The sequence below is a fragment of the Anopheles coluzzii genome, chromosome X, assembly GCF_943734685.1.
Source record: "Anopheles coluzzii chromosome X, AcolN3, whole genome shotgun sequence".
NCBI lineage: Eukaryota > Metazoa > Arthropoda > Insecta > Diptera > Culicidae > Anopheles > Anopheles coluzzii.
Window position 1 is genome coordinate 14,828,907 of NC_064669.1, and position 16,685 is coordinate 14,845,591.

General features: G+C 48.3%; 1 protein-coding gene across 4 annotated transcripts in view; it reads right to left on the minus strand.

Annotated features, from left to right (window-relative positions):
- Positions 1 to 16,685, minus strand: part of LOC120947642 (leucine-rich repeat serine/threonine-protein kinase 1) — a 33,582-nt gene that overhangs the window by 4,079 nt on the left and 12,818 nt on the right. For all 4 annotated transcript variants that reach the window (XM_040363142.2, XM_049607543.1, XM_049607478.1 and 1 more), the window contains 4 exons: positions 11,598 to 14,735; positions 11,401 to 11,524; positions 4,446 to 5,735; positions 3,702 to 4,369 (listed from right to left, as the gene is read on the minus strand). In XM_040363142.2, the coding sequence (XP_040219076.2) occupies positions 3,702 to 4,369; positions 4,446 to 5,735; positions 11,401 to 11,524; positions 11,598 to 14,735 (5,220 nt within the window). The remainder of the gene's footprint in view (positions 1 to 3,701; positions 4,370 to 4,445; positions 5,736 to 11,400; positions 11,525 to 11,597; positions 14,736 to 16,685) is intronic.

The window sequence follows — 16,685 nt, forward strand, 5'->3', positions numbered from 1 at the left end:
ACGTCCGGGTGACTTGCGCGTTTCGGTTGTCCGAAGCGCGTTCGCCACAAAAGTGCGCGATCGTTCCATCACGAACTCGATCGTTCTGCGCTTAATGCCAGCAGCCGCCATTCGCTTAATGATATGGCGCTGATAATCGGTACAATGTTTACCTCGACCCATTGTAATAAAAATTGCTTGCTTAGACCGTCAAGAACACACTGGTTAAAAACTTGGACACGACTGATGCCGTGCACTGCCTGCGTTCTGCTTTTATACGCGATGAATCACATCGTTGTCGAGCAGCAAAAAAGCGTATGGATAAAAACAATCAATGAGTAAGCGAGTGAGCATGTATCCATTCAAAACCAGAACAGAATACTGCCGCGCTCATGAAACAAAACGCCCATTGAAAAGAACACCTGCGCGCTTGCTCAATGCACACACAAAGTTTCCCATGCGCACACAACGTTCAACGCAAAGATGCACGCAGGCCTTTCAATGGCGTGCACTGGAGAAACACCTGTGAGGGAATGCCGAGTTCATTGCTATTGTGCGCGTTTTCATTTCGCACCGGTGTCGTATTCACATTCATGAAACAGCACACCTGCGTTCTCGTCCGGGGAACAAGCGCTGCTGTCGATGCAAACTTTAGCATTTATCCAAGTGTGAACGCACGCTGTTTCACATGATAACACACATAAACAGAATGCTTTCAATGCAATATGAAACCATGTCAAGCTACGTTTCTTCAGACAAAAACCCGCGCACTCGCACACACACACACAGACTCGCACACACACACACACACACACACACACACACACACACACACACACACACACACACACACACACACACACACACACACAAACACAAGTAACGTGGCAAAAAAAGTGTACGGTGCGTTGAAAAAACTAGGGTCCTATCATTCTGTCCGATACTGTATCAGCCATCGTTATACTTTCGTTTCACACCAGTCTTCTAATGGTGGGCAAAGTTGGAATAAAATTGGAGTGAACTCCGTTCCGATTCCGATAATTCCGGAACCGACTCCGAAAGGTAGGTCCGCCCAACATTATCCGGAGTCGTTTGGAGTCGTCCGGAATCGCCCGGAGTCGTCCGGAGTCGTCAGGAGTCGGCCGAAGCCGTTGGGAGTCGGAGTCATATGGAGTCGTCCGGAGTCGTTCGGAGTCGTTCGGAGTCATTCTGAGTCATTTGGAGTCGTTCGGAGTCATCCGGAATCGGCCTTCGAAACACAGATTTGTACACGACGTGCAAAGTGAAAGACAAAAAAACAAAAGGAAATAAAATGCCTGATCTCAAGCACATTGCACCGGACGGCTCCTATTGCCTCCGCCCAACTACGATTCCGATCGACTCCAATCGACTCTGGTTGACTCCGAACGACTCCGATTCCGTGCGGAACTAATGATTCAGATTTTGCCGGAGTCGGAATCGGACTAACAATAGTTAATCCTAAGGAGAAACACCCGCTGGCAATCACATTGCAATTTTATTAATTTACCGTTCGTAAGATGTAACGTCCTTCAAGCCCCTCGCCCTATCTACAGCAAGTCTAACAAAGCCAATTGGCTTTAACATGATGATGAACATGCAGATATAGCATACATGCAGATATTAGATTGTTGGAAAACTGATCTTTGGACTGATGAATCCAAATTAGAACTGATATTCGAATATATCTAGCCGTGATCCAACAAACCATGATGTATGAAGGGTCCAATGTGATGACCAGGGGGAGATTTTCTTTAGTAGGAGTGGAGAGCATGATGAGATTTATTACTTATATAAGCATCCTGCATGAATTTATCTGTTTTATACGAAAAATACGGAGTAAGAAAATAAATAAATATTCCAACAGGACGACGACTCAAGACATACGCGAAGATTTTGTTTTGCAATCGAATAAAAAAACTTCTTCAATGGCCTCAATTAGTCCTAATCTTAATCCGATCGAGATTTCGTGGGCGATTTTCGAAGCAAGTGTGGACAAATGGCGTGATAAAGATAAAACAAAATATGTTAAAGCTCTGAAATGCTCGTAGGAAGAACTAGTCCCAAATATTCGCAGATAGAATCAAATAAAATTTGCCAAAGATTCTGAAACTGAAGGTGTGGAATGTCAGAGGAATGCATATAAATTATTAGATTGGTCTTATATTTGCTCAAAGATATATTTTCTTCAGATTGAAGTGGGTACTTTATTCTGTCTGAGTGATTTTGATCAATTATGAAAAAAAAACATTTTTTTCTCAGATCAAGTTTATCGTTTTTGTCATGGTTTGGTACTGCCAGTGCTGCAAACTGCCATTGTCAATGTCATTAAACAATCTGACTAAAACAAAATCCATGTCAGCGTCACGTGCTCAATTGTGATAACTAGAGGTGATACTCAAAACGATTGGTGTGACCAATGCATGCTTCGTGACATTTTTGCGACCAACCCTTGGTTAGTCACTATGTCATGACTTTTTTTACTATTCTGCAAAATGTCACTAACATTCTTCTTCTTCTTCTTCTTTTTTGGCACAACAACCGTTGTTGGTCAAGGCCTGCCTGTACCACTTGTGGGTTTGGCTTTCAGTGACTTATTTAATACATATCAGAATAAACTAAGAGGCGAATGCCAACCAGAAGGTCCAAAGTTTCTATAAAACAAAGAAAAAAATATCAGGATAGTCAGTCCTACGTATGTGGGTACGTTTCATTCGGGGCTTGAATCCATGACGGGCACGTTGTTAGTTAAGTCGTACGAGTTGATACAGGTATTGGTGGTACAGTCGCCACAAGACCGGCCTCCACTGACATAGTCACTGACAGAGTCTTGACAAATTTCGGCTGAAACAATAAAAAATTTAATCGTCATGAGCTCTACTGTGATGATCAGAGGTGAGACTCAAACAATTGTTGCGACCATCATCTACTTGGTGACATTGTGTGCAACCAACTCTTGACCAATCACTTGGTCGCAACATTTTCTGTCGGTGATCATCACGATACTCATGGGAGATATGCGGTGCGTACGGTACCAAAAAACAAAATGAGCATGCTTTCTTGCTCTGTTTGACCCGACAGACAATTAAACCAGACAGCGAGAAAGCATGTTCATTTTGCTGCTTGGGACCACACGCCAAGTATATTCTAAGAATGACGTGAATATCACCAAGTGACCAAATGAGTGATCAAGAGTTGGGTGCCACCCAAAATGTCATTAGGCATGTGATTCCAATCAACTATTTGAGTCTCACTTCTGATCATCACAGTTGTATCACAGTTGTGTACGTGAGCTGACTTGAACTTCGTTTCAGTCATGAGTTTTGGTGACTGAAAAAGTGGCATTCGGCAGCACTGTTCACAGCGAGAAAAATGATTATGCTTGCGACGGTATTAGCTTGTTAGTCAGAGTATCGCGTTTGACTCAAGCACTCGCATGTCGTTGACATACTTTCATTGAATAGCAGCAATGAACATCAAACTACCACGGATATGTTCTATGTTTTCGTTGGTGAATATCTCGTGATGCTCATGACATTTTGCAGCACTGGGTACTGCACATTCATAAGCATATAGCGAACAATGTTTCAAAAAGCAAAGCAGTACGATAACTTCCTTTTTCACGGGGGAAAAAATGGTAAAATTGTAAGTAGTGGGCACTTTATTCTGCCGACCACTGTCCAAAGCAGACAGGCTGTACTTACGCGTGCGGTTCCGGGAACTCCCACACGAGAATGTTTTCCGCCTTCAGGTCGCGGTAGATGACGCGCCGTCGGTGCAGGTACTCCATCGCTTTGGCGGCCTGCAGCACCAGCGCCTGGAAGCAGTACGGGCCGATGCGGGCGCCGCTGCGCCGAAAGTGGCGCAGCACCGCGTCGAGCGCACCCTTCGGCGCGAGATCGAGCACGAGCGCTAGCGGCTGGGTGCAGACCCCGACCAGCGGCACGATGTGCGGATGGCGCAGGGTGAGCAGCACCGCCAGCTCCTGCCGGGCGGTGCAGTACGCTTTGCAGGCGTGCTGGAGCGGATCGCGCTCCCACTTGCCGAGCGCCGCCTTGTACGCGATGATGGCGCTCTGGCGTGCCCGCGGCCCAGGCGCAACCGGCTGCAGCATCTTCATCGCTACGTTGATCGTGGGCCCGGCGCCAGTGCTGCCCCCGCCGCTCGTTGGGCCAGCACTCGGCGACGACAGAAGCGACGATAGCCGACCGGCAAGGGTGGTGCTAGTGGCGATGCTGCTGCTGCTGCCGGCCAGCCGGGTCGCTTTGCACGTGGCCTTGAACACGAACCCGAACGCACCGCGCCCTAGCAGCGGACCGCGGTTGATGTCGCTCGACCGGATCAGATAGTGGTCGGGCAGGTCCATAAAGTTCTAAAAGTAGACGAAGAAAGCATAAAAGCTCGTAACTGTTTTGTTTAGCACTAGCCCCCGCCTCTCTACCACCTACCACGTCGGGCGTGATGCGGCTCAGCTCGATCTCGCCGTGCACCGGGCAGGCGACCGTCTTCCGATCGTACGCCGCCAGTATGCACTCCTCCACCATCCAGCTGTAGCTGGGCGAACCGTCCCCGGCCAGGGCCGCCAGCGTGTAGCACTCGATCGACGTTTCGCTCGAGCTGTCGGCCGTCTCCTGGCCGACGCCCGAGTCGCAGTCGGACCAGCCGAGCGAGTCCTGCGACTTCCGGCCGGCCAGCGCCGTGCAGTCGTGCAGTATGCCCGGCAGCTCGTTCAAGCCGCCTCCGCCGCCGCTCGTCTCTCCGTTGCCCGTTCCGCCCCCGTCGGCCGTTCGCCGCTCGCCGATGCTTAACCGATGGTGCCGATGGACGCCACCGCCCCCGTTCGCCGCATACCGCTGGTTCAGCGCCGAGCAGGGCTTCACCTGCGACGGCAGGTTCGGCGCGTGCCGCTCCTCGCACTCCCGCAGGCACCGCGGGCAGGGGACGAGCCGGGTCACCAGGAACCGGCCCTCGGACGTGTGCACAAACCGCGTGCCGAGCGTCGGGTACCAGTCCTCCAGTAGCAGATCGATATGGTCGACGGTTAGGGCGAGCAGCTGCGTCAGGCACTGGACGTTCGGTTCGATCTCGTGCGCGGCCGGCGGCCGGGCTTCGTCGAGCGTCGCCGGCACCTGCACCCGCAGCGCGCTGCACGGGAAGTGTATCTCCAGGATCGAGCTGGCCGTCAGGTCGATGTCGCACCAGACGCCGTCCTGCTTCAGCTTGAACCGGTTCATCGGGTTCCGGTACGGAGAGGTCGGGCAGGTGACGGAGATTTCGCGCATCTTAAACACCACCGTGGACGGGCCGAAGTGCAGCGCGAGCCCGGTCTGCCATACCGCCCAGTGGGCGGCCAGGGCCGGCGTCTCCTCCAGCGCGGGCCACTGGTCGAGCAGGTCCTTGGGCAGGGGGTAGAGGCCACGGACCGCTTCCACCACCTGGTCGTCGGCCAGCACGCGCGTAATGAGCCGCGACCAGAAGCCGGACGGAAAGTAGGACATGAGCAGCAGCCGGGAGATGGACCGGTCCGGGTGGGGCACCATCTGCACGTCGCAGCCGGTGCCGGTCGCGGGGTGGCTGCTGTCCAGGAGCGTTGGTGTCGGTATCGGCGAGTGGTCCAGGCTGGCCGAACTGGCCAGCGTTTGCGAAGGCGCCTGATCGTACGAGGGCAGTGAGTGGCCGGTGTAGGCCAGCGGGTTACGGCGTGCCCGATTCACCCATCCTTTCGAACGTGTTGCAATCTATCACGCAAGAGAGGGAGATAGAGAGAGAGAGAGAGAGAGATAGACAGAGAAAGAATGTTTATATTAGCTATGCTGTTTAAATATTTTTCTTTCTTCTTTGGCTCAACAACCGATGTCGGTCAAGGCCTGCCTGTACTAAATATTTTTAAATTGATTTAAATCAGAGATCGGAGAATTTAGCATATTAACGAGAGGCGCGGGTCAGCAGAATGCAGTTTTTTTGAAAATAAATAATTACATTACAACATTTTAGCAATTTCCTTCTAAATAAAAACACATTTAGAAACAACAAAGTGATTGGTACATGATTTCAGGCAATGAGATATTGCTGTTTGTATGTAATTATATCATCCAAGCAAGGTTCAAAATTGGTAATTCCTATTATAAAAACTACAATGGAAACCCTCGTAACGAGTTTAATGTGTTCCAGTTACTAACTCGTTATGTGGGAGACTCTTTCCAGTACAATGTGTATCAAAAGTGAAATAACTAGTTCCAAGATCATAAATATGCTAGTATAAATGCACATGAGCAACAGAAAAAAGATGAAAAATGTCTTCAAAATACTAATAATTGGATATTAATTTGCAGTTCACTATTCCTCTGTCATTATTACTCATTCAATTGTTTGATCAATGATTGAGTCAAAAGATTAAAATTGCTGCAAAATAAAAATGTTGAACGATCTGTTATCGGTTTGTGTTTGGGAAGACTTCGGTGCTCAGATGTTAGACATTTTATACTAGTTTTCATCAATTTTTTTATCACACACGAAACTTTGATGTAAATATTCTGCAGCACGAACTATTTTTTCAAAGATTTCAATAAATGAACTGGCTTTTGATCTACAATACACGTCAATATATCATACCACACACTTGTACATCATAAAGTTATACCATACTTCTCGTCCTGGTAACGAAAGTTATGCGAAATTCATCTCTGAGATTTGCTCGTTATGTGAAAAACTCGTAATAAGGGGTACTCGTTATGAGGAGTTCTACTGTAATTGCAAAGATTCTTCAGTTTAAGATCGGGAACAGAGTGCGCAATAGTTTGATCAGACCAAAAAACCAAGCGAGAGCGGTATCGCCTCCTCCTCCGTGCCTTCCAATTCTGGAGTCAATTCTGATTCTGTTACCGGAACCTATTCCGATGCTGGAATCGAAGCTGATTCCGGAGTCGATTCCAGATTCGATTCCGGGGACGATTCCGGAGTTGTCTCGATACAATATTCAGTCCTACGTATGGCGGCACGGTGGGGTGGACTTTTCTGACCGCTACGGCAAGTGATATTGTTACCGATCAATTTCCAATCGATCCGGCAATACCGTTTCTTGATGACCGTCTCATCCCATACGGGACACATGATTGGGGATATTCTAAGAATGGAGCAACAACCTTAACGGCCAAAAAATTATCGACAAAAATGTTCATTTAGTAACTATCACAATAGCATTTCTTTAATTTTCCTAATCGCTAAGGCAAATGAGAGCTTCGCTCCTAAGAATTGTTACTATTGCCAGGAGGAGAAGTGCCATATAATGGGGAAATTTTACCTCGAGTTCGACCATAAAGATTGATCCATCCAACGTGGGTTTTAACTCTCCGAAATGGAACTCCCCGAATCGTTAAACTTCAAACTTCACTTAAGATTGACTTCTCCAATAAAATAGAATCTATGGAAATATGAAGGTAATGTGCTAAGATCTATCATGCCGTATGTAAGACATGATCGGAGTGCTCTTTCAAGAACTACATACAGTGGTTTTCCTAATTATCTGATAATGCTGCCTTTCTTTCTGAACTCTCTGTGGCATCAGGTGATGGATTGTTCGCAAATTATGAGGTGTGACAGATTATAATAACGATCTTGTTTACTCAATCACAGATTATGTTACCTAGATGACCTGAAAATGCTCCTGAAACCAACCTCCTGAAACCTGAAACCAACAGCATAGAAATGTTATGTTGAACGCAAGGACTTGGGCTCTACATTCGACATTTTGTTCGTTAAAATAAGAAACGTACGTGTACCAATTATGGTTATGATATGCCTTCGATGTACCGATTTTACTATTGTAAAAAATAAACTGACCCTTAAATTTTTACATCAAAATTTTTTTAGTGCACATTGTAGGAAATGTCTATCTATAATTTCATCTCTAGATATCCATTCCAATCGTGGCTAAAAGTTAAAATAGTGCATCTTTACACCGCCTTATTTAGCCTTGATGGCGGATATTGTATTAATAAATGAAATGAAATGAAATGAAATGAAATAACTTAGTTGTGAATGAGTTTATGAAAAGTATTATGTAAATACGTACAATATGCATCGTTTGAAATATTCGCTTTCTTTCACTCATTGTGTTAAAAGCTACTGAAAAATTATCCCGCAAATTTGTACGGCTAATCCTACTAGAATGTCGCTTTGCTATTGTATACCGATAGCATTAAATCAAATACCTGATTTGAATAGATTAGGATAGTTGGTTTTAGTTAGAAACAGGTTTAAATGAAAAATCGTATCCATTGGTCATGTATCTTTTAATTCCATTCTTTTACATTCTGGCCAAGACGTGCTCAACTATAAGAGTTCAGGAAAGAGCGGGAGTGTTTGTTTGCGTGTGAAAGCCATTCAAGTCGGCGTCATTTTGATGAAAATGTACCGATTTTATAACATTGTGTCGTACTCCGAACCTGAGCGACGTTTAACAAGTGTTTTAACACGTTTAATCGCGAAAATAGCAACAAGAAATCCTATGTTTTTTATTTCAAAACTTTACACTACAACCAAATGACATGACGACAGTTGTAAGCAATGATGAAACTGCGATAATTGGTACATCGACATTTAGTGTTACCAACTACAGATATCCAGGAAATAATTACAGTTTTTAATAAATTTCAGTAGTTTTATATGAAAAAATCTTAAATAACTAGCATTTTGCATCAACATGATGGTTTTTTGGTAAATCTTCAGCATTTAATGGTGTTGCAAAAATTTGTGGGTTTTTTTTGTAAATTTTTCCCACGTTACTACTCAACATCAGAACAAAATCGAAAAATCCAGCAATTGCTACAAAGAAAACATTAATGAGGAAAGCTTAAGAGTCGAACCCATTATCGCAAGGAAAATTTGTAAAACATAATTACATTTATGGCTTCGAATTCAAAAAAACTACTACTACTACTACTACTACTACAATGGTGTTGCTAAAGCAGCTAAAGTTAACAAGATGGTAAGAGCAGTCCATTATGTTTGGCTACACATTTCGCGCTTTCTTTTATCTTCGTTTGACTCGTGTGTGCCAATTATCACACCAAAAAGCGACCCAGCTTGGTCTGATCGCCACCTAAAAAAGCTTAAAAGAGCTAAGGCTGCTGCATTAAAAAAAATATGCGAAAAACGGATCTGTCAACAAATGCATATTAAATGAAACAACTCGCTTGTACCGTGATTACAATAGAATACGCTACGGTGGCTCCTTGTCTCGGTTGGAGAAGAATTTCACCAAAAGGCCCAAAGCTCTCTGGAGTTTTTGTAAGAAACACAATAACACGAATGTGACGCCTAAATCGATTTACCACAAAGGTCGAGCTGGTTAAACTGCCTCAGATATTGGTGATATATTTGCGTGTAGATTTGAGGAGGCATTGTGTATCTACCGATGAATACAACTACCGATGAAAATATTATCACCAACGCTTTAATTAACACTCCTAATGATGTCATCGACCTTAATCTAGCTATACCTGAATATATCGCAAGAAGCTGTACTAAATGCGCTAAAAGCAGATAAGCCTAAAACTAGTCCTGGCCCAGATGGAGGAGTTCCCTTCTATCTGGAAGAGCTCATGGATTATCCCCATATTTTTTAAAAAAAAGGTGACAAGGAACAATGAGCCAACTATAGGGGCATAACACCACTCAGCGCTGGTGCCAAAGTACAGTAGGTGACCGCTAACTGGATGTGTTTTAACTGGAGTGCTTTTTAAATGGAGGTTCGCTAACTGGAGTGATTCTCAGTTAACGAACACTTAAACGTCAAAACATGAAACATCCGGAATCTCAAGAAGAGCAATTTGTCGCAAATGTGCATTTTTCAAACAAATTTAGAGTCTTTCACCTACGTTTGCTATTAATTTATGTTATTACACGAATTAGTATGCTTTATATCAACATAAATGAAAAAAAGTTTGGTATGTTTATTCCAGTCCACGCCAATCAAAACAATCAATCCATAGAAACGTCACTCCAGTTAGCGAACATTGTTCGTTAAATGGAGCTTGTTTACCTCTCAGTTAGCGGTCACCTACTGTATTAAATAATCCAAACAAGTTTGCTGACGTCTTCATATCACTATATTAGCCCTCAACAACATGGTTCCGTTCCAAAGCGATCGACGAACACTAACCTTGTTGACTTTACATCACAATGTCTCCGTAACATGGATTGCAGAACGCAAACAGATGCAATTTATATGGATTCAAAGGCGGCTTTTGATAGCATCGATCACAACATTCTTCTAGATGAATAAATTGGGACTTGAGCGAAATTTAACATGCTGGTTAGAATCGTAACCTTATCAATCGATCTTATGCTGTATCTTTCCAACAGTGCATTTGAAGGTCTTTCATTAACGACCTTTCATCAACGACCTATCTTATGTAGTACCAGCAGCGAATCATATAATGTATGCAGAAGACATCAAAATCTACATGACGATAAAGAATGACACATACCACTCCGAGTTACAATACCGTTCCGATTTTCACCGATTGGTCCAATCGCAACTGCCTGAGGCTTTGCATTGAAAAATGTCGAGTCATTTCTTTCACACGAGCACGAGAAATCAGGAAAACCAGCTACACAGTAAACGGTTTACAAATAGAGCGCACTAATCTCGGTGTCATACTTGATTCAAAGCGGTCCTTTGACCAGCAAACGGAGGATATGATTACTCGAGGTAATCAGTTGCATGGCATGTTGTTTCGGGTAACAAACGATTTCAAAGACCCAATCTGCATCAAAACATTATACTGCGGTATTATCCATCCAGTACTCGCATACGCCTATGTTGTCTGAAAGCCCTCAACCCAAAGACTCTCTGAGAGAATGGAATCGATAGAACATCGCTTAACCCGATACGCGGCACGCCTGTTACCTTGGCCACCTGGCAGTCAGTTACCACCTTATGAAACGCGTTTGTGGCTGGTTTACTGCAAAGTGACATCGACTGTCCATCCCTGTTCCGGCAGTTAAACTTTTACCCACCCGCAATTCAGCTTCGTTCCCGTCCGTTGCTTCGTTGCCCTAAACCGTAGTCGAACTGGATATGGTTCTAGAGTCCCTCTCAACTCCATGATTGGGGCATTTAATGAAGTTTGTCATATTTTCGATGTTGGAGTCTCGTTACAATCCCTTAAAAATCGCTTTCGAAACGGGCCATCAATACACAAATGAACAAATCAAACATTTGAAACAGGTAATATTTTGCAAATGGAAGCGTACAGCATGGAGCTAATGCGGCAAAACTATACTAACATGTTCAAATTTGACTTAAAATTTAAGACAGTAAATTGACAGTTTTGGCAGGACGCAAGGTTGTGAAATACGATTCAACCGAGACTGCTAGTATAAAAACGGCTAACTCACCTTTACCGTGACCATTCGATCCGAGCTGCTATCCTCCTCGGTTGGCAGCAGGGACGGGATCAACAGTGTGCGGGCGTCCCACGACAGGGCAACTTCAAATTTGTTCAACAGGCTCACGATGTAGCTGTAGGAAAGGAGAAGCATCGTCAGCATCACGCAATCATACACACACACAGCCTTTCACCCTTCCCGCTTACCCTCGATTATTGTTGCTGCCCAGGCAGGAGCTCTTGAACACGTGCTGCAGATCGTCCATCTTCATCACACCGGTGCGCGCGAACGGGTTGATCTCGCGCACCGTCACCACGTGCGCGAGCATGTCGCACAGCCACTGCGGGTCGAGAAAGTACAGATCGCGCAGCGTCGCGTCATCGTAGTGCAGCAGCACGCCGTTGTCGTGCAGGAACATGGTCGCCTGGTTCAGCTCCGACCAGTCCCGGAAACCCTTCAGCCCGCGCAGCTGCATCTCGTGCGTGACCGTCTGGCGGTACCGGTCCGCGTCCAGCACCGGATCGGCACCGTGCTGCCGCAGGCTGGCGGCAATGTTCGCGACCACGTCCTCCAGCGCCAGGTAGCTGGCCGGGACGCGCTGGTACAGCAGCGGCTCCTTGCAGCCGGGCGGCCGCAGCGAGAACGCCGTATCGTAGATCAGCCCCGCCAGCAGCTTGATGTTGTGCCCGGTCCGGCAGCTCACCTCGATCGAGTCGAGCACGCGCGGCAGCCCAATCTTTTCCGCGTCCGACACCGCGATGAACCGGTCGCGTATGATCTGCTGCAGCTCTTCCGCCTTCTTCGCCGGCAGCGTCTCGCCGACCGCATCGTAGTGCGTGCCGACGATGATGACGGGCGAGTTCGGGGCGCGCGCCTGTATGTTGCCGAGCCACTGGAGCACCTCGGCCAGGCCGCGCCGCCCGTCGATGATGCGCCACAGCACCAGGTACAGGCTGCGCTTGGACAGGAAGTACTGGTGCGTCGCGTAGTACTCCCGCTGCCCGCCAAAGTCCCACGTGCGGAACACGACCGGCCCGTGGTGCGACTGGCCCCGCACCTTCTTCTCGCACACCCAGTCGCCGATGTCGACGCCGACCGTCGACATGTTGATGCCGCGGGACGTCTTCTGGTTGATGTGCCGGTGGCCCATCCGCTTCGCCCAGTGGTCGACCGGCTTCTTCCCCCGGGCGGAGCCCTCCGCCCGCAGCTGCTCGAGCAGGCTGGTCTTGCCGATGCCCTGCACGCCGACCACCATCAGCTTCATGCGCGCGTACGGCCGCGCGTCCTCGTACACCGACTTCAGGTAGCCGACGATGTCCATCGTTTTGTACTTTTTGCTGTCGATCATCGAGCGCAGCGGGTCCTGGAGCGAGCAGCCGCGCGTGTTCAGGTTCCAGAGCCGCGACAGCAGCCCCATGTGCGGTGGCAGCTCGGTAATGTCCATGTTGCCGCTCAGGTTCAGCACGCTCAGGTTGGTCAGCTCGTGGATCGAGGCCGGTATCTCCTTCAGGCAGTTGTTGCTGATGTCCAGCATCGAGAGGTTGGGAAAGATGAGCCGCGACTTGGCCATCCCGATCAGGCTCCACTCCGCGTCGTCCGACTCGCCCAGCGTCGTCACGTCGTCGGTGGAGAGCTGGATGCGCGTGAGCGAGTTGTCGGCGAGCACGAGCGTGCGCAGCGACTCGAGCCGCAGGTGGCGCCGATGGCAGCACACACTCTTCAGCACGGCCGTGCGCAGGGAGGTGATGCTGTTCGAGCTGGTGGACGATTTCACCACCGTCGTCATCTCCGTGCCGCCGTACGACGTGGTGGACGCGTTGGAGGAGGGCGTCGTGTCGCCGCCGCCCGACCCGCCACGGCTGCCCGATTTGCCCCCACTACCACCACCAGTGCCCGCTCCACCACCACCACCACCACCACCACTATCCGTGGGATGCTTCTTGCCCTCCTGCGGGTTGTAGCACATCAGGTGCGGATCGGACGCCGCAATGCGTGGCAGGCTGGGCCAGCAGCTGATCTCGTTGTGGCCCAGGTCGAGCTGCTTCAGCGACGCCGGATAGCTGGTGACGTGGCCCATCGACCGCAGGCTGTTGTAGGACATGTTGAGGCGCGTCAGATTGACCGCCAGGCAGGGCAGCGCCAGCGGGATGCTGGTGAACAGGTTGTTCGCCAAATTCAGGCTGCTCAGCTGCGACAGCGCACTGTCGTGGCGGGCGTCCGCCAGTCGCAGCTCCTGCTCGGTCACCTCGAGCGAGCGGGCCCAAATGTGGTGCCGCACCAGCTCCAGGTTCGTCACGTGGCGGTTCCGCGCTAGCGCCTCCGTACCATCGTCGAACGAGGCGCTCGTGCCGGTGTACGGATGGAACATGGCGGCAGCCGCTGCACTGCTACCACAACCCCCACCACCACCACCTTCCACCGCGATCGTCACAGGGGAGGGCAGCTCCGGCCGGCCACCGTCCCCGCCCTGGCCCTGCCCGCCGCTCAGCAACAGCTCGGGCAGCGGCAGCGACGGCAGATCCTTGAGAAAGTTGAACGCCACGTTCAGCTCCTTCAGCTTCGGCGCCTTCCACATCTCGAACGGCAGCTCCTGCAGCTTGTTGTTCGACACGTCCAGGATCGCGAGGTTCGGCAGCCGAAACAGGACGGCCGGCACGCACTCGAGCCGATTGTCCTGCAGGTACAGCTCCTCCAGCACCGGACACTGGTAGTCGGCCGGTTTGGCCGAGCCGCGCCGCTTGCCCTGCCCGCCAGCGTCCTCGTCGGGCAGCGGCAGCCGCTCGATTTTGTTCTGCGCCGCGTTCAGATAGCGCAGGCTGCCGAGCGCAAACAGCTCGGCCGGCAGCGTCGTGAGCGTGTTGTGCGAGATATCGATGCGCGTCAGGGCGGCCAGCGCCAGCTGGTGGCACTTCGGGTGCGTCCGCAGCTTCCGGTTGCACTGCAGTACCGCCTCGCTGACCCACGCCATGCGGATCAGCCCCAGCCGGCAGTTATTGCTGTGCCAGTTGATCATGGTGGCGGTGCTCGGGAACAGCGAGCTGTACGTGAAGCTGCCGCCCAGCTTGCCGACGAACGCGAGCGGCGCCGTGCCGTACTCGGGCGTGGACGCTTCCTGCCCGGCGAGCGCCCGCTTGTTGATCTTGTAGTCCGGATCGGGATGGGCTTTGATCGCGAGCAGCCGGCAGATGATCGGTTCGTCGCCGTTCTGCACGGCGATGCCGAGCGCGACCGACTGGTCGTCCCGTGCCCCGTGCTTCAGCAGCAGCTCCACCATCGGCAGCGACTTTTGGCGCGTCGCCTCGGCCAGCGGCACGTTGGAAAAGCCGTAGATCTCGTCCGAAGATCTGAAAGGGAAAAAGAAGGAGGGGAGGGGTTAAGAACTATGCTGTTACACTGTGCAAACGAACGCTTAATGCTTTGCAACCCTCCTGCACGTCGTCGGTCGATGAAGCTGTAACATTTTTCACGAATAACTTACATGTATGTACCTCTTCTTTCTCCATGTGAAGCCACCATAGTCGAATCGTCTGCTTCGTTCTCTACGGACGGACAACAATTGTTATTTACGCCGTTACCAACCATAGTTAGGTTTCACGAATCTTTCGTTGAGATTCATTCATACGAATCTTCATCGATGAGTGATTCGCATCTCGAATCGAATCTCCAAGGATTTATGAATCTCCAAGAATTCATAGATCTCTAAGATTCAAAAAATCTCCAGGGATTCTGGAATCTTTAGAGACGTATGATTTTCAAAACATTGAATTTGTACGATGGTGCTGTGGTGAACTCGCACGACTTAACAACATGTCCGTCGTGGGTTCAAGCCTCTCATGGACCGTCTCCCCGTAGGAAAACAAACTAAAACAAGAAATCCTCGTTCTCAGCGTTTGTTGAATCAGAACAAAATCGGTTTTGAGAATCTTTGAGAATCTTTGAGAAAGTTGACGATGCAGCTATCGGCTAACTGAAATATGAGCAATTGTGCTATTTGTTTTTCGGTAATCACTTTGGAAAATGTATTCAATGTTTATAATTGAAAAAAAATAAAAAAAAATTCGATCAAAAATATATTTTCTATTTAAAGCTCCAAATAAAGCATGAGTGACTTTATCAGTTTCTCAAAGTGAGAAAAACTGACGACGGCCACGGGCTCGCGTCTGAGAACAAGATTTGAGTGCTTGAGAAACTTAAATGAGTGCTTGATAATGTTTTCTCAGCTTGAGAAAGCCCCGTGGCCCCGCGGCCTAAGATTCGTGAATGCATAGAGACTCGTGAATCTTTCGAGATTCATGAATCTTACCATCAGAGATTCAGATTCACTGAATAATTTCAAAGATTCACTAAGATTCATGAATCTGAATCAGAGTTATCCAACACTATTACCAACGGCATTGATCATTGCACAAGCTTAGCGCCTTTAAATACGCAGTATCTGCATATCGTAATTATAATCGGGTACGTTATCGTTCATAGATTACTATAGAATGTAAGCTACAAGCTCTACTTGTGACCCATCCCCGCCATTTAAGGCAACATTTCCATTCCCTACAAACCCATAAAGTCCTTCCTTATCCCATTCATCTCGACAATCGCTCTGGCTCAGCACCCGTTGAGGCTTGTATTCTATTTGCTGATAATTTATCTACTTATTATATCAATGCTCCTAATGATTAAAATACTGTGTCCTAGTGCGGCAGATTCCCCATGCGGCAGATCTAGGAGAAGATGGGATAATACTGACACAACACGTATCATCACGTCAATCACTTTATTGACTTCAAAGCCGCATATGATAGCATAGACAAGGTAAAACTGAAAGACGCTATGAACTCTTTTGGAATATAGGCCAAACTAATAGGGCTAGTTAGAATGACTATGACCAACGTCAATTGCCAGGTGAAGATGGATGGAAAACTCTCAGGGCCTTTTGCTACCACCAAAGGATTGCGGTACGGGGACAGACTGGCCTGTCTCCTATTCAACTTGGCGCTAGAGAGAGCCATCCGTATCTCCAGGGTGGAGACTACGAGAACCATCTGTTATAAATCAACCCATATCCTGGCATTTGATATAGACATCATTGGTCTGCAGTTCTCCTAAGTAGCAGAAGCCTTCCAAGGGATCGAGCAGGTGGCACCTCGGATTGCAGATAATAGAGGCAAAGACCAAACTGATGGCGGCAACATCAGCGACCGTACTAATAACGAATCCAAATTGACGTAGGGGTTACGTACACATAGATGAATGCACTTTTGAAGTCGTCCCAAACTTCACCTATATCAGGTAGTTGA